Consider the following 18,972-nt stretch of genomic DNA (forward strand, 5'->3'; position numbering starts at 1 on the left):
TAAAGTGTGTAAGATCATTTATATAAACAAGAATCAAACAGCTAAAACAGATTTAAGGCCAAGATCACCAGTTAGTATAGAGTATAGTGAATGGCAGCATGTGGTTTGGAGTAGACTAGGCCTAGGTTTGAGGCCCTGCTTACCTGTTGGCCACGCTATAGACCTTGGTAAAGTTACTCAGCTTCTCTAAACCTTAGTTTCTCACCTAATGGGAGTAGTACCTACCTCATATGGTTTTATGAAGATGAGAATAGGAGATAATGGAAGCTAACACGCTAACACTGTGTTACTAAGTAGTCAATGTGGTTATCATGATTTAACTATTTAAAAATATAATTTCAATGAGCATTTCACCTTTCCGTGTGCCTCTGGCTCCCCTTATTTTTGTTATGAAGATTAGATTTAGTTACTTATTTGCAACTATAATTAGCAAAGACATTTAGATCTGAATTTATCTACATGTTAGACAACTCAGCCCCACTAATTTAGTAATGGGTCAATTTAGCAGAAGGGCAGTTAACTGCACACATGTGTGCACAGGGTGAGCACACGCTTAAAAACATAAAACTGCAAAATCTCTTCAGATGGTTACAGAAATAAACTTACAGTTTTGCACAGCTGGTTAAGACTGATAATTTAAGTACCTGCCTAATTTTACCCTCCTACCCACCACCTCTCATTATAGACCGATCTGGAAAGATACCTGTAGCAAGTTTATTTACTTATCAGAAATACATTAAAATGTGAATAATTCTAAGTATTAACAGCGACAGTAACACTTAATTTTATGAAAAGTCTCTAAGCAAAACCTTGACATAGCTACTTTTTCAAAATTAAAATATGCCAGTTACTGATATATGTACCTTAAAACTCTATGTATGTTACAACAGAAAGGTTTCTAATGTCTAAGACCATTTCTGTAAAAACCTCTCACCACCAAAACCTTATTAGCATTCTCATACTGTCAAATCTAGTCAATTTTATGGAACTAAAGATTCTCACTATCTGAATGCATGCAGCTGGAAAAGATAGTTGGTATAAATAACAAAGGTATTTTTAACTTTCATAAGCATCTGGTATAAGTGCTTACTTATATAATGTTACAGTTCTAAATTTTTGCCTTTCTTTAATGGTGATTTTGATTTGCTCTTTGTATAAAGTTGCATTATACTGAAATAAAATGGAATAGAAAGCTAGAATCATTTTGAAAAACTAAAGAAGGTTGTACTTAAAAACCTTAGGCTGGGCGTGGTGGCTCACGCCTGTAATCCCAGCAACTTTGGGAGGCCAAGGCAGGTGGATCACGAGGTCAGGAGATCGAGACTATCCTGGCTAACATGGTGAAACCCCGTCTCTACTAAAAATACAAAAAATTAGCCGGGCATGGTGGCAGGCGCCTGTAGTCCCAGCTACTCGGGAGGCTGAGGCAGGAGAATGGCATGAACCCGGGAGGTGGAGGTTGCAGTGAGCCAAGACAGCGCCACTGCACTCCAGCCAAGGTGACAGAGCAAGACTCCGTCTCAAAAAAAAAAAAAAATAAAATAAAATAAAAATACATAAATAAATAAAAACCTTAAATATCTCACACAAACCAAACATGTAATTAATATCTACAAAAAAGTCAAAGAAAAAGAAATGGCATGTTTTAGTAAAACAAGGCACTTACTAGGAAATCTCTGAGTAGCCATCTGCCTTAGAGAATAAAAGATATCACACATTACAGTGGGGCAGCTCATACTTGATTTTACTATTGTATTGAATAACTTGTCTACGTAGTAGTGCAGATTCTCCTGCAGGATTTAAAAAGGTAAACATTAAGGTTTTGATGTTCACACATCTTCAATAGCCTTCATGAAAGAAAAATGTAAGAAAATGAGGTTTATTAGACAGTCACTATCTAACATTTTTTAAAGCACTGTTACCCTTTTCCAAACTCATTCAGTTTAAGGACAATTTACATGCTGACTTAATTTAATAAATTAAATTTAGATTTGCTAGGTGTAAGAGGTGAATCTATGAATAAAACTCACAAGAAGCAAGAGGGAATAAAATGATCCAAAAGGAAATCACAAAATAACTCGGATACACAAGCACAAGGACACTGTGACACTATTATCCACTGCAATAAAAATTTGTGACCGTAACACAATCATTGTTTTTTCAGAGGCCACTGAAACTACTGACTGACAAAGTCACTGTGTCACTTAGCCTGATCAGTTTGAGCCCAAAGGAATGGCTAGAACAGGGGCTGCAACTAGCTATAGCTTAAGTTCACTATTGTTACTAGGGCCAAAAAGAGACAATCAAGAACAAAAATAAAGTGAAACCACTGAGGAAATAACATTCTAAAAACTAATCCTAGGAAGTGCTGCTAATAATAAAGGCTTATGTGAAGAATAAACAGCACTGCTTCCCTCTATATATGGCTTTATTATAATGTAAGTGGGAGAAAGGTACACCATTAAGACCAATTTTAATGCAATTATTAATAATATAACAAGGACTTACTTTATTATTTTCTACATTATCTCCCTCTTTCAATTTAACAGGATCAATTTCACAGGATTTTGAGGAGTCACATATCTGAAAAATAAATTTTTCAGTTAATGATTTTTTCTAAGTAATCTGACAAAATGAAAATAACATTTTTCTGATAATAAAAGTTAATTACAGAAATTTAAATTGTAGCAAAGCGTAAAACGTCCTATGCAGGGACAACATATACAATTTTCTTAAAACACGATATCAAAAAGTATTTGTCATACATTTGAAACTCTAGCTAAAATAGACATCTCATAACAAAGAAATAATGTAGATTATACTATACTGTACCTTTTGAGTAAAAATCCATTGACAGAGAAGTAAATAATTTGTTTCTAAAGTGTTCAGTCTATTTTTGCAGTAATACATGAATGAATAAATCCTTCCCATCAACAGATCACTTGATAAAAGAACAACTATCATAAGGCCACAAACTATCATTGCTGGAGATATATGCTGTACCTCATCAAGAATAGGTTTTAATGTTACTTTCAGGTAGTGCCCTCCCACTATTTTCATCATCTCATCCAGACATCGGGTAGCCAAGGAATTTCCTCTAAAAATTGTGTTTGCATCTCTGAAATAGAAATAGATGAAACCAAATGTAGTAAACAAAGGTTTTGAAACCAATAATATAACATACTTGACCAATTTAAGAAAGAAGCATTTAGCTGAAATAGATTAAGACGTCCTAGAAGGCATAAGTTACCTATAATTTTAGTAATTTTTACCATTTATTTAAAAGCTTGCTGCCATTAGGTTTTTCAAACTTACCAAAAATATATAAAAATAATGGCCAGGTGTGATGGCTCACACCTGTAATCCCAGCACTTTGGGGGTCCGACGCAGGTAGATCACTTGAAGTCAGGAGTGTGAGACTAGCCTGGCCAACATGGTGAAACCCCATCTCTACTAAAAATACAAAAGTTAGCTGAGTGTGGTGGCGAGTGCCTGTAATCCCAGCTACTCAGGAGGCTGAGGCAGGAGAATCGCTTCAACCTAGGAGGCAGAAGCTGCAGTGAGCCAAGATCATGCCACTGCACTCCAACCTGGGTGAAAAAGCGAGACTCTGTCTTAAAAACAAACAAAAAACTCAATACATGTGTGTGTGTATATATATATATATATGTTTTTTTAAAAAGGCAAATCATGTTTATGAACGAAAAATGTGGAGTATATGTATGTCTGTGTGTGTAAAAAAACAACAGTGTTAGAAGTCACTTGATTGCTTTTTAGAATGTCATACATATGCATATCAGGGTGATACATAATGAATAAAGAAAAAAACACTTCTGCTCTGGTGTTTTTACTTGTGACACGTGAATCATTACACTAAGAAGCAGATTAGTAACAAATGAAATTTCCTGAGTTAAAGAAAAACATCCTTCATTAATTGTTGTCCTTAAGGTAGGTGAATACTGTTTGATAGCTTAACTGCCTTTTGTTATTTATTAAGTACTTCTTTTCAGCCTACTATACAGTAAGGATGATCAATACAAAAAAATTCAGACTACAAAATCAATCTGTTAAACTAAGGTCCAATTTCAACAACATGTAATTAACATTTAATAAAATATAACTCTTACTGTGTATCCTTCAAGTCTAATTCAGCCACAGCAGTGGCAAAAGGAACAAGTTTATCATGGTGCAGCAGCAGTCGTACAAGGGGCAAAACAGCATCATTTTTATCTCGACATATTTCACTCAAAATGTAAGCAGCTGAGGCAGATATTGGCTAAATATAGAAAGGTAGAAAACAAGCACAAAAATCAAGGAAACATGATTAACTGTTCAATCACTAGCCTGTAAAAGTAACTGAAATCATGTCACTAAAGCTGTGATACAGGATATTTAATTTTCGAAATTTTTTATCAGAGATGATTGTGGGAGCACACGTAGGAACCACAGTACTCTGGTTCAGATAAATAGGAACGTGTGTGTGTATATATATATATATAATTTTTACTCTTTTAATAAGACTTGATACTCTTGAAATCTTTTCCTTATCATTTATAGAATTATTTTAGCCGTTTCGTGTTAAATCATATCCTTAAGATTCTTAACATACTTGAACATCTGGTGATTTAAGCAGCAAAGTTTTCAAAGGACCATAGTACTCTGAAGGAAGCACGTAGTCTTCTGTATAACATATATTTAATCGAAGAGACCCCAGGTCATCAGTTTTGGATGACTTGTTTCCATTGTCTCTTGGTTGTAGCAAGTACCTAAAGTAAAAATATAAGTGATTCCATGTGATGGAAATGCATTCAAGCCAATGAGGCAAGTTAAGAGTTAAGCTATAAAAATACTAAACCAAAAAAGTCAAGTTAGTATTTACGGTTAGGAAACTTCCTAAGTAGCAGGATACTAATCTTCAGGAACCTAATATTGGTTATACATTGGATTAGAAAGCTATAAATACATTTTTATTCAGGAAACAAAAAGCATAGATATCACAGAAATTAAGATCTCAAAGGAGTTGAATAAGAGTTTGATTAGCTTACAGGTTTAGAAAAAATGATAATAAAAGGTAAACATTTAAAATCTAATGTAATATCAAAAATAAATTTTTACCAACTAAATTTAAGAAAGAGGCATTTAGTTGAAAATAGATAAGACAGTCCCCGTGCAGCGGCTCATGACTGTAATCTCAGCACTTTGGGAGGCTGAGGCAGCCAGATCACTTGAGGTCAGGAGTTCAAGACCAGCCTGGCCAACATGGTGAAATTTGTCTTTACTAAAAATACAAAAATCAGTCCAGCATGGTGGCAGGTGCCTGTGATCCAGCTGCTTGGGAGGCTGAGGCAGGAGAATCACTTGAACTCAGGAGGCGGAGTTGCAGTGAGCTGAGATCCCGCCATTGTACTCCAGTCTGGGCTTGCCTGGATGACAGAGCAAGACTTCATCAAAAAAGTAGATAAGACACATCAGAATGCATAAGTAACCTTGTTTTAAAGTAAATTCTTTATCCAAAAATTTGAACTTAAGAGAAATTTGCAGGACCAAAACCAGAAATCTAAGAGTTTAAAAAAAAAAAAAAAAAAAGCTTTTTATCATGGGAATTTAAAAACACAAACAAAAGAGAATATTGATCTCTCATGTATCCATTATCTAGCTTAAACAATTATCAACTGAAGACTAATCTTGTTCGCAGTCATAGAAAGAAAAAAATTATGTCCTTTGCACTAACATGGATGCTGCTGGAGGCCACTACCCTATGTGAATTAATGCAGAAACACAAAACCAAATACCGTATGTTCTCACTTGTAAGTGGGAGCTAAACACTGGGTATGCACAAACACAAAGATGGTAACAATAGACACTGGGGGTTCCAAAAGTGGGGAGGGAGATAGGGGGGTAGGGGTTGAAAAAAACTATCCAGTACTTTGTTTGCTACTTGGGTGAAGGGATAATAAGCCTAAACCTCAGCATTACACAGTATACTCATGTAACAAACCTGTACATGTACCCCTGAATCTAAAATTAAAAAACAAAACAAAACAAAATTAGATGAAGGCTGATAAAAATTGCAAAGTACCATTGACAATCAAGTATTCTTACTTCATTTTTTGGGGGATACTCAGCAATATGCTTGCCTAAATTTGAAATTTACGATTTGTTGTTAGTGTAAATATCTATTTTTTTTCTAGACATATCAGGTTTAGAGAAAGGCAATTTTTACTCTTATAGTAGCCTAAGTTTGCAAAAACAATTGAACTCAACTAATTTGGACATTAAAACTTCAGAATTGCTGGGCTTCAGCCAAAATATATCTTTCTAGGACTGGAAAAAAAAAAAAAGTTTGCTACTCATTCAAGATACCACAGGAGTTCCAGGAGTTAAAAAATTGTTCAAACTCTTAAAAATTTATTTATCTAAAATAATATGCCAATTACAAATACTTCATCCCCTTTATTCCATTAGAGAAAAATATCTAAAAACATCCAGGAAAAAAACCTAACTGTATTCTTATTTTTCAATAATTCATTATTTTAAAAAGGCGTTTTCTTGCGCTGTATATAAAATAGTGAATCTTTGCTTTACTTAACTATAACCAGAAACCAAACTGCAGAAAAACTGTATTATATGTGTCTTTTATTAGTACATTCTAAAACAAAATTATTTTAAGTTACTATGTGCAGCCAGATGCTCAACAGTAACACTGATAACATCCTTATTTGGACACTGAAAATAGCATAATTTTAAATTATGCTGCAGAAACTATCACAATTAGAATATATTAAGGGAATTTATTTATAAATATTTATCTGCATATTTTTTTTCCTGTGGCTTATCATCATATTGCCCACAAAATTTATTTTCAGAATTAACTCCAAATTAAATTTACAAATTTGGATTTGCTATTAACAAACACTGTAGGTAGATAAAAGCAACTGAATGGAGATTCTTTTTGTAGTGAAGCTCAAACTTCAAGAACCAAGAAAGAATCTGTGTGGAGTGCCACTTATTATTTTCATCACTCTTTGAACCAGAATCTTCTTTATTTAATATTAAAAAATCCTTACTACACATAGACAAATAGATAACAATGCATACATATATAAACAATGCCATCAAATCAATGCTTTTGTTTTCTTAGGGAACATTTTCTTTTTTTTTCTCTTTTAACTTTGTTTTTCTCTTATCTTTTCTCTTATCTTCAAAACACTACCATTCTGCACCTCTGCTTCTCTTAGGAACCTGTTAACTACCTACTATGGACCCTTCTCTATTTTCTTCATGCTTATATAATTTTATTATAGATATTTTAAAATGTGTGCATATATACACATTTATAAACGAGTTTTGAGCCTATTAGTCAGTTTACAAAAATGTTATTCTACTCTCCTGTATCTTGTTTTTTTTTATCTGAAAGCACTTCCTAGTTAACTCTTTGAAACTGCTTTTCATAGATCCAATTTGTTCTTTTTAACAGGTACATAACATTCATGCAACGAATGGAATCGAGTTCGTTAAGAGAGGTGTTTATGAATATAATGAAAAATAATTGTACTGTCTTGTGAAGTGAAAATGCTATACAGCTTAATAGGCCATAAGTAACTTAAAAATAATTGTGTTCAGAAAGCAATAAACAGCAAACATTAAAATTCTGAATTTAATTTCAACCCTCCTTACTAAGAGACTGGGGAAAATTATTTATTTGCTTTGTGGGTCTGGGAAATTCTCTCTCTCAGTCCGCTGTTCCCAAGTTCTGCTAAAATGCTTTTCTGGATTTTCTTTGCCATTCTTCTCCCAGAATAATCTGCATTGATACTTCTTTTATTATTTGCAGAAAATCCTCAACCTCTGTTTATACAATTGTTCAACATTTGTACTAGGCATAGCAAATTTATAGCACTGGTTACTTATACTGAGGAAGAGTTTGTCTTTCCATTTTCATCTTGTTACTGCTCTATTCTGTTCCTCTCTTACTCACTGCCTCTATGGTACACACTTGCTACAGTAAAGGCAGGGATTCTCTCCTTTGGTATCATGTCACAATTATGACACAAACTGCATTTTCTTATATTTTGTGAATACATGTAAAATACATTAAGAATGCATTTTAATGTTTTAAAAATACATTTAAAAAGTTTTAAAATACATTAAAATGCATTTTAAATGCTGTCAATATTTCCCCTATATTGAGAAATAAATTATATATTTTATCTAAGAATGTAGAATGTTTGGAATTATTATTATTAATATTTGAGACGGAGTCTCACTCTGTCACCCAGGCTGGAGTGCAATGGCATGCTCTCGGCTCACTGAACCTCTGCCTCCCGGGTTCAAGCAATTCTCCTGCCTCAGCCTCCCGAGTAGCTGAGACTACAGGTGCGTGCCACCACACTGGGCTAATTTTTGTATTTTTAGTAGAGGCGGGGTTTCACTATGTTGGCCAGGCTGGTCTTGAACTCCTGACCTCAGGTGATCTACCTGCCTCAGCCTCCCAAAGTGCTGGGATTACAGGTGTAGGACACCATGCCTGGCCTGGAATTATTTATTTATACTCACAGTTTTCAAGTTTTATAAATCCTGCACTAAGGCCTTTCTAAAGTTTGAAATTACAAAGCCCAGTAGTAAAGTAATTCCGTAAAAATACTAAAATAGATTCACAGGTGCAATATTTTAAAGCAGTTTGAACTTTTTTAAGCATTGCTGTTTGAACCCACGATTTTATTTTCAGTAGATAGGTCAGCATAGGACACATGGGCTTAGGAGTAGACATTCCATGGATGTTGACTAGAGAGTGAGCGAATGAATGCTTTGGTTCTGAAGCCTTGGGTCACTTTTTGAAAGCAATTAGAAAGAAGTTTCCAATTAACATGAGAAAAAAGCTGCCATCTTCTCTATTCTCTATCTAAAGGCAATGCCAAACAAAATTTAAAAATACATACACTGAATTTTTTTAATAAAAGACTGATCTTGTTTCAGCCATACCTTCACTCACTCTCCCATCCTGTTCCTGCATTATTATTTTAAAGCAATTTCCAGGTATAATTTCATGTATAATTTTAAAAAGTCATCACTATTCACTTAGTATTCAAATTTCCCCAAACTTATCATAAATGTTTTTCTACAGTTTGTTTGAATCCAAATAAGGTCCATAAATTAGAATTGGTAATAGCATTCTTAAGTCTCTTTTATAGATTCCTCACTGTTGGTCCTATAGAGTTTTCCACCTTTGGAATTGTGTTAACTCTTTTCTCTACCTCCACAATGTCATTTACCATATTCCTTCATCCTCTCTGTATTTCCTCTATATTGGTAGTTAGATCTAGAGGCTTGGTTAGATTCAGATTTGATGTTCTGGCAAGAATGCTTCATTGATAATGCTGTGTAGTTCTACCAAGAGGCACAAATGTCTGGTTGTTTCTCCTTTTGCAATATCAGCAGCCACTGATGATCATGGCTTAGAGCCATTAATCATCAAAATGATAATTTTATAACTCTATCACTTCTCCTTCACTTAGCTGGAATGCTGAGATGCTTTTTATAAAAGAAACAGTAGTTTTAATACTAAATTTATATATTTATCAGCTATGACCTCCTCTAATACATTAATTCATTTAAAAATAGAAGAACGCTTTAATAGAATATTTATTAGCTTTGAGAAAGATAAGATAAAGACAGAAAAGACAACTAGTGAATTAACCAAGGCAAATTTAAAGGATGAAGGGATGGTTAATACAAGAAGAAATTATATCACTATCCCACAAAAGAGGAAGATCAACCTTCAGAACATCTACTGTCTGATTTAAGAAATAGTGATGTAAAGATATGGTCAATGAAATAATTAGAAACAAGTCTGTTAGCAAAGGTGACTAAGAAGTACCTCTAAGGGAAGTGTATTTAGTCTGTTCTCATGCTGCTAATAAAGACATACCCAAGGCTGGGTAATTTCTAAAGGAAAGAGGTTTAATTGACTCATAGTTCCACATGGCTGGAGAGACCTCGCAATCATGGCAGAAGACAAAGAAGAGTAAAGGGACGTTTTACATGCGGCAGGCAAGAGAGCTTGTGCAGGAGAACTCCCATTTATAAAACCATCAGATCTCGTGAGACTTATTCACTACCACAAGAACAGTATGGTGGTTTGAAACCACCTGATGATTCAATTATCTTCACCTGGCCCTGCCCTTGACATGTGGGGATGATTACAATTCAAGGTGAGATTTGGGTGGGGACACAGCCAAACCATATCAGGAAGTTTAGCTGGTTGATGACCAAGCATCCTGACAATTGATACTTTGGTCAATTTTTCACAATCCAGAGCATGTTCGGCAACCTTGCAAATTCAGACATCCGTTTTATCAGCACATCTAAAGTGAACCTGAAGGTCAAGTGTGGTGGCTCATGCCTGTAATCCCAGCACTTTGGGAGGCCAAGGCGGGTGGATCACCTGAGGTCAGGAGTTTGAGACCAGCCTGGCCAACATGGTGAAACCCCATCTCTACAAAAATACAAAAATTAGCCAGGCATGGTGGCACATGCCTGTAGTCCCAGCTACTTGGGAGGCTAAGGCAGGAGAATCGCTTGAACCCAGGAGGCGGAGGTTGCACTGAGCCAAGATTGCACCACTGCACTCCAGCCTGGGCGACAGAGAGAGATTCCATCTCAAAAAAAATAAAATAAAATAAAATAAGGTGAACCTGAATTGCAATGACTGAGTGCAGAGCCTGATATACTTAAAAGCAGGTCAATTATTAAATTTATGAAAAAGAAATATAGTCAAGTGGCATAAGTACCTGGGTTGTTAAGTGACCAATGCATTTTATTATAGAAATGCTCACTTACAAAGGTAGGGAGAAGAGTGATAATAGTAATAATGAACACCCTTTCTTAACACCACCCCCATGTGCTTGTCACTTGGTTACAACAATTATCACCATTTACCATAGGGTTTTCATCTATATCTTTCACTCTATTTTTTTACCTGTTGGTAGGCTATTTGGAAAGGCAAATTATCAAAAGGCGTTGTGGTGAGTACAGAGGCATGACAAGGAGTTTTATGCAGCCTTAAGAATCTCTCAGCTAAGACAATAGTCTTGCCAAGGAAACAGTAATTCTTCTGGACCAGAATCCCCTTCCCCCTCAATTGTGCTTGAGTAGGCAGTACCATGCCTACCTCTTTGGAATCCTTTTTTATTATTCTAGATGAATCTTTTCCTCCTATTGAACTAATGTTTTCCATGCACAGTAGAGTAACACTACTTGTATTACTGTTTACTCAGTTACAACTGGTTCTGCCTCTCTGGGACCATTCCTATCCATCTTAAACAGTGTCTCTACACTCTACAGTCAAAACAAACTCTGTTTTGGTTTGTACTACAGAAATTTTGCTCAGAGTGCAACTTTATTTCCTTTAGCTCCAAATAACTGAGGGAGGGGTATGACATCCCTCTTTACTCTCATATAACTGAAAACTACCAGGCCTACAGTCTTAACATAGCATTGTTCTATGTAAAGGAATTAGGGTAGTGCTATACCAATTACTCATTTTTATGCACACATTGTTTTTGGATGCTTAAGAACTCCAGAACAGTTCACTCCTGCCATACTTGCTAAACTTGTTTCCTTGGATTTTCTTTGCAGGATAAGAAATCCCCACAGACAAAACATCTCATCTACGTCTACTTGAAAAAAAAAAAAAGACTTCACAACATGTTGTTTTACCCATCCCTTGAAAAGATCATTTTTTAAATGAGTAGGGAATGCTCTGATTCTCTTTTAAATAATATTTTATAAGCAAGGGGCACTCAAATCTTTGCTAATGGCTTAAAAGAGAGAATGTTTCTGAGTTTTAAATATATTCAGAAATATGCCGAAGTTCAAACTTACAGTACACTGGTTAAAAGCACAAACTTTGGGGTCAAACAGTTTGGTTCAAATCCCAGCTGTGTGACCTTAGACAAGTTGCTAAATTTCTCTGTGCTTTTTCCTCATTTGTCAAATAAGGAGTATTAATAGTGTCTTAACACATTAAAACCCTACAACAGCCCTAAAAAAGTTACTATAAGTAAAGCACTTAGAATAGTTCCTGGCACACAGTAATCACTATGTAAATGTTACACATATAACATTTATATATATGATGTATAACTATTACCACTTAAATATATGAATAATAACTATCAATAGTTATTTGTATAACTATATAAATGTGATTATTATTTTAAAATATTATTACAAAGGCTCAATTTAATAAACTACCTGAAGGATCCTTGTGAATTAAATAATTCTGCATGAATTAGAGCTAAAGAGAAAAGGCTCAAGATTTGTTAAATAGTTCAGGACTATCTGGCATTTCTAAGTGAAAATAAAACAAAAAACTCATATATATATGTCAGTTTTTGAATGAAATATTTCCGTTTGAAAGAAAAAGAAACAGGAAATAAAGAGAAATTTTTAACTGAAAGAAGCATTCAGTTGCTCTACACATGTACTTTTCATTCACAGGCATAAAAGCAATCCTTATGCTCTCAAAAGTAAGCAGTTTTGACAGTCCCTTAACAGAAAAAAATCAGCATTTAAACAATTCTAACCATACGGTCTGTGTAATTAAAATTGAGGTAGACAAACCCAAAGTACAATTATTTGTACATAATGCTACGTAAATGAGAGAATAAAGAAGCAGTTCTATTAATAACTGAATGTGGGCTGGGTGCAGTGGCTCATGCCTGTAATCCCAGCACTTTGGGAGGCTGAGGCGGGGGGATCACAAGGTCAGGAGATCAAGACCAGCCTGGTGAATATGGTGAAACTCCGTCTCTACTAAAAATACAAAAATTAGCTCGGTGTGGTGGCACATGCCTGTCATCCCAGCTACTCAGGAGGCTGAGGCAGGAGAATGGCTTAAACTCGGGAGGTGGAGATTGCAGTGGGCCAAGACTGCGCCACTGCACTCCAGCCTGGCGACAGAGCGAGACTCCGTCTAAGAAAAAAAAAAGAATGTTGAATGTTATTTCTGTTTTTTTTTTGTTGTTGTTGTTTATTTTTTTGAGACGGAGTCTCGCTCTGTCTCCCAGGCTGGAGTGCAGTGGTGCAATCTCAGCTTACTGTAAGCTCTGCCTCCTGGGTTCACGCCATTCTCCTGCCTCAGCCTCCCGAGTAGCTGGGACTACAGGTGCCCACCACCAAGCCCGGCTAATTTTTTGTATTTTTAGTAGAGATGGGGTTTCACCGTGTTAACCAGGATGGTCTCGATCTCCTGACCTCGTGATCTGCCCACCTCGGCTTCCCAAAGTGCTGGGATTACAGGCATGAGCCACCGCGCCAGGCCTATTTCTGTTTTTTTTTTTTTTTTTTTTTTAACTGAAGACAGGAGACTTGTTATATTTTCTAAATTCAAATATTAAACAGATATGTTAAAAATGTGAGACCAAAGGCTGGACACAGTGGCTCACAATCCCAGCAATTTGGGAGGCCGAGGTGGGCAGATCACGAGGTCAGGAGTTCAAGACCAGCCTGGCCAACATAGTTAAATACCATCTCTACTAAAAATACAAAAATTAGCTCGGCATGGAGGCGTGTGTCTGAAGTCCCAGCTACTTGGGAGGCTGAGGCAGGAGAATCGCTTGAAGCCGGGAGGTGGAAGTTGCAGTGAGCCGAGATCATGCTGCTGCACTCCAGCTTGGGCAACAGAATGAGACTTTGTCTCAAAAAAAGTGAGACCCCCCCCCACCAACAAAAAATGTTTGAGGACAAAAGGTGTCAAAATTAACAAACTGGAAAGCTAAATCATATCAAATATTCATCTAATCTAAAATCACGTATGAAGTGCTTCTGTTGAAAAGAAAAAACCCAGTAATTCATTTTATCTATTATTTGAATCTCACTTTCAAACTTAAAAATTACAACTGAAAAGATGTTTATATCTATTTTGAGACTTTTCAAACAACAGAATTAAATTACTGATGATTACTCTCTTAACATCAAGATGAGAAAGAATTCGCCCGAAATCCTGAGGGTAAATAAATCTTTTCTTAGAGTTTTCATGCAGTTACCAACAATCCCACAAGGGGATGCTATGGCTCTACAGTTGACGGAGCAGGTTAAAAGTTTTATTTCCAACTTAGAAGAAACAGCATGCACATTTTTATGTTTCCTTACAACTATGGAAGTATATATGAATGACCAGATGTTCCTATTTCACGGTATATAAATTTTAGCACTTATATTTCTGGTAGGTTACTTTAAAATATCATGGGCCAAAAACATCTATAAAAATAAAATTAGTTTGTTAATGTTCTTACATACTGCCAAGGAAGCTGCACAAAGTTTTGCCAAATTTGGAAGGGATCTCTGGAGACAGTCTTACTTAAAAAACAGATTATGTGGCACATTTCAAGTTCATTTTGAGGGACCTGGAGGCACTACAACGCGTTTTTCTCTTCTGTACTGAGTGGTCTGGCACATAATTTTAAAAACTTGACAAACTGAGCTCAGAAATTTTCATTTTAAAATGTATGCTATTTGATGGAAGGTGGAAGACACGGTGTAGTGGGAGGATGACAGGCCCCAAATCTTCGTCAATTTTTCATAGTGACTACGTTTGATTTTTTTTCCCCCTCTGTGGATGCATTTTACAAACTATAATACACAAAATGCCAACATAAAGACCAATAAATCCTAGATCTGCCTTAGACTAGAGAGGCAAAAATAAAGTAAAAATCAGTCTACAAGTGATAACTGCTCCAGGCCAAGACTCTAAAATGAAGATGTCTGATGGCCAATCAGAAGAGGCAGGCTCTTTTAGGGACAGATGAAACTGATATCCATAAGAAACACCTAAACACTCCTCTTTGAGGCAGCAGAAACTGAGTTCCAAAAAGTGCTCCTTAGAAGGCAAATGAGAAAGGCACGTTCATTTATATCCAGTTGAAACCAAAATCTAGCAAGAGAGATGCTGGGCAACATACTGAAAGGATACACACGCTTTTAAGTGCTATAGACAGAAAAAAACAATAGTTTCACATTGATTCTGCTAAGGAAACTAGCTCAATGTAATGTCTGAACATTAATTTGAATTAAACATCAGTTTAATGTTATTATTAGAGTCACTGAAAACTAAAATAATATTATAGTCATTATTGAACACCGAGAGCCCTAAAAAGTGCCAGCTCAACAACATAAGACCTTAGACATTCAAAAAGTAACATTAGGGCCATCTACGGTACATTTCAATGGGGTGTGGTAAAGGAAGAACAGTGGTTAGTTCTTATAAACTGAGTCCCCTAAATAAAATCCCTTGCTTTCAAATATCCACAGTTTCTATAACCACTAATAAAACTTCTGAAATGCAGACACTGATTTGTGACCAAGCATTTTCTTACATGAACTCTTACGTAATGTTTTAAATGTTTCCCATTTTTCTCCCTTAAGAGTCAAGTCTTCACTTCCGAACAGAAAAATATTCCTAGATGATTCAGTTCTTTTTTCTCAGTACCACAGGTCAAGTAATAAAACTTACAATTTACTTCTGCAACAATGAATTAATGAACATATCAATATTAATAACGTTTGGCTTATTACATGGAAAATTTAAAATATGTTCAGAGTAAGCATCTATTTGCATATATATACTGTATTAAAGAGAATTAAACTATGGAGTTCACTAAAATTCTGGGCTCTTACCAGGCTTGATGAGAGGAATCAGTTCTTAATACGTTCACAGGAACCTTAATCTCACCTAGGAAAACATCTTGGACTAGGTTTCCATTGTTCCACAAGTCGATCCTGAAAATTGAAAACTGGCTTTATGTTTTGCAAACAATGTTTAAGAGAGTTCACACCACAAAACAGCTTCAAATTACTTTGATCTGTATTATAGCATTAATTTTACATGCTTAAAAGATGTTAGCGACACCATATACATACCTCACTATCCAGACTAGAGATGCAAAATACTACAGCAGCTTTTATTTAAAAAGCACAGAAAGTAATTTTAAATAGTCTAAAAGAAGGCACTTAAACTGTCTTAGTTTGAAAGTCGAGGCTTTATTTTAACCTGTAGCAATAAGGACTACAGAAAGAAACTACAAAAAGAAACCAACTTAAGACTAGTTTCTCTCTAGATTACCACCAATTAATATATATTGAGAAATTAGAAAAATACATTACCTGATCACTCCAAACACATGATTAATATACCATCTAGATGAACACACTGTTAACATCACACCTACACATGCATTTATAAGATTTTTCCTTTGCAAAGGGCATAGATATTTAAGACCTAGGAAACAGCACAAACTTCAAACACATGCACCTGTTGAATTATCTTCTTACCTCACTGAAATTTCTGTTAGACAGCAGATATGTTAAGAAGAATAAAAAAAAATTTCTAAATTGGCTGAGATATAACTTCCTTTCCATCCATTACACTATAATCCAGAAATGTAAGGAACAACTTGGGAAAAATTAAAAATCAATACAATAAAACAGATGAAAATTAGATCATCTTTGTTTATAAAATTAATACACCTTGACTATTTCTGCAAACAAATCAGACTTTGGAAAGATAATCTGGATTTAGATTAGTTGCATATTCCTCTAAGTCTCATCAACCAACTTGCTATAGACAATTCTATTAAAGTTGGTTTATCTTTTTTGGTTGAATCTAGGATTTTCTTTTGGTACACAAAAAAGCAATTCTGTAAAACCCCAAGGCACATACCTGATTTCTAGCTTTTCAATGTCCTCCTCTTCTACCTGGAACTGGGACTTTCTGGTGTAACTACTGGATCTGGTTACCTGTAAACAAAATATTTTAGTAAAAATTTTTTTTAAAAAAATACATTTTTCCTACAGCTTAAAAATGATCATCTGCAAAATATTCAATTGTGGATAAAAGCAGAGGAAAATGTCCACGTAATATTTTACTCAATACCTGAATATAAAAGCAACTATGGAAGTAGCAGAAAAGAATAAGGTAGTGTAAAAAAAAAAATCAAAATAATATTTGTCTCTATGCCATTCCTATCAACTCAATATATGGCAACGGCCAGGTGCAGTGGCTCATGCCTGTAATCCCAGCACTTTGGGAGGCCAAGGCGGGAGGATTGCTTGAAGCCAGGAGTTCAAGACCAGCCTGGGCAACAAAGTGAGACTGTCTCTATTTTAACAAAAATAAAATAAAATAAATATATCAATGAACATTAGATTCTCTGGCTCATAGGTAGTCAGTTGGTGACTCAGAAGTGTTTAAAGATTTTCTCACATTTCTCAAGACACCAATCCTACCCTGCACTTCCTTCTCACATTTTTGCTGGAAATATCAAGGCCATTGGCAGGAACTTCCTCAATGACCGTTCACCTGAACTTGTCCACTCTCACACAGGGTTCTCTACTTGAGTTTTTCTCATGCTCTTCTGAACAAGAGAATGAGATGATTTTCTTCTTTTCTAAGACTAGCCACCCACACAGGGTATGCAATAAGCATTCAGTAAGCATTATTTGATCTATTTTAATTACAGCTTTCTATACCGGCTTGTTCATCTCACTCAAGTCTAAGAAAAATTCTCCCCTTAAATTATGGTCTTCCTATCTCTTTCCTTTCTCAGACAAATATCTGAAAACTGTAATCCATCCTTACAGCTTGTACTTCCTCACCACCCACTCACTATAGTAACTCCTTATAATCTTGGCTTCCTCACAGATCACTCTCCTAAAATCTCTCTCTTCATCACCAAATCTGATGATGAATTCTCAGTTCTTACCTCCCTTGATCTCCTATTTAATTTAGTGATCATAGAACTGTATCTCCTTTCCCAGAAACACTCTGTAGAGTTTACCCGGGCACTACCTTGGCAACCTTATGCTGCTTTGTTTCTTTTTCAGAATCTACAGATATATTATTCTTCAAAATTTTATGTTTTATCTTATACTAAAAACAACTTGGAGCTGCACAGTGCTGTACAGTCTACAAAGTGCTTTCACATCCATTATCTCCTTTGTTCATCAGAATGCTGCTCAGAGGCAGGCAGGGCTAGATTTATTATCCTCACTTAAAAATGAGGAAGCTGAAGTACAGAAATTAAATGACATGCTCAAAGTTGAATATTTAAGTCGCAGAAATTAGTTTCTTCACTTTTCTCCTGTATCGTATACCTCTATTCTCTTGGCTTTCTTGGCTGTTTATATAAACAAACCTTGAGTGTTGGTCAATTGCTATCACTCATATTAAGTTTCAGTCATGAACTCCCTACTGGAGGATTTAAAATGTCAGCCCTCAAGCTAATTATGCTCCAAACTAAACCACTTTCATTTTCCTTCTTCCCTACTTTTCTATTTTTCCAGATTTGGAACCTTAGGGGCAGCATTCAGTTACTTCCTTTCTCTTTTTTTCTATCACCAATTTGTTACCTTGCCCCTTGCATTCTCTCTTTTATCTGCCTCTTCTTCTCTATTTCCATAGTGCTCTCTTGAAAGATACCCCATCCCCTCCCCATTTTTCTTACACCTAAAGTACAACAGTTTCCCCATCTTTGTTCTTTCTCCCTAAGCCACCTGGACCTCAGATCATATTTAATTCCTTCCCAGACACTGTTTTACTCATTACTTATAGGCTCAAAATCATTTACTTAAGCACCACAGCTAGGCACTCAAGGCCTTTCATCAGCTGGTCCTACTCTACCTTTCTAATCTTAGTTCCCATTATTTCCTTACACAAGCCCAGTAAAATCAGTACTCACTGTACTTTGGACATAACTTTCTGCTTTTCTGTCTCTGTGCCTCTGCTCAAAATGTTTGTCATCTCTAATACTCTCTTTCCTCAATCTTAGAAAATCCAATCTTTCTTCAAGTCTTTAATGGAGCAGAGTTCATCTGACCTCCCCAATATCTACTGCATTTTACTGTTGTGTATATGCATACATGTGTCTGCTTTGTGTTCCTTGCTTTAGATAAAGGACAGAGATGGAAATGTAT

At 35.5% G+C, this 18,972-nt stretch overlaps 1 protein-coding gene across 3 annotated transcripts in view; it reads right to left on the reverse strand.

The window, feature by feature from the left end:
• RASA2 (RAS p21 protein activator 2) overlaps nt 1-18,972 on the reverse strand; it is a 128,917-nt gene that overhangs the window by 39,501 nt on the left and 70,444 nt on the right. For all 3 annotated transcript variants that reach the window (XM_055295202.2, XM_055295204.2, XM_055295201.2), the window contains exons 8-14: nt 16,721-16,797; nt 15,679-15,780; nt 4,610-4,766; nt 4,128-4,276; nt 3,004-3,118; nt 2,509-2,583; nt 1,667-1,790 (exon numbers count right to left, since the gene is read on the reverse strand). In XM_055295202.2, the coding sequence (XP_055151177.1) occupies nt 1,667-1,790; nt 2,509-2,583; nt 3,004-3,118; nt 4,128-4,276; nt 4,610-4,766; nt 15,679-15,780; nt 16,721-16,797 (799 nt within the window). The remainder of the gene's footprint in view (nt 1-1,666; nt 1,791-2,508; nt 2,584-3,003; nt 3,119-4,127; nt 4,277-4,609; nt 4,767-15,678; nt 15,781-16,720; nt 16,798-18,972) is intronic.

This window comes from Symphalangus syndactylus, chromosome 10 (assembly GCF_028878055.3).
Source record: "Symphalangus syndactylus isolate Jambi chromosome 10, NHGRI_mSymSyn1-v2.1_pri, whole genome shotgun sequence".
NCBI classification, from domain to species: domain Eukaryota; kingdom Metazoa; phylum Chordata; class Mammalia; order Primates; family Hylobatidae; genus Symphalangus; species Symphalangus syndactylus.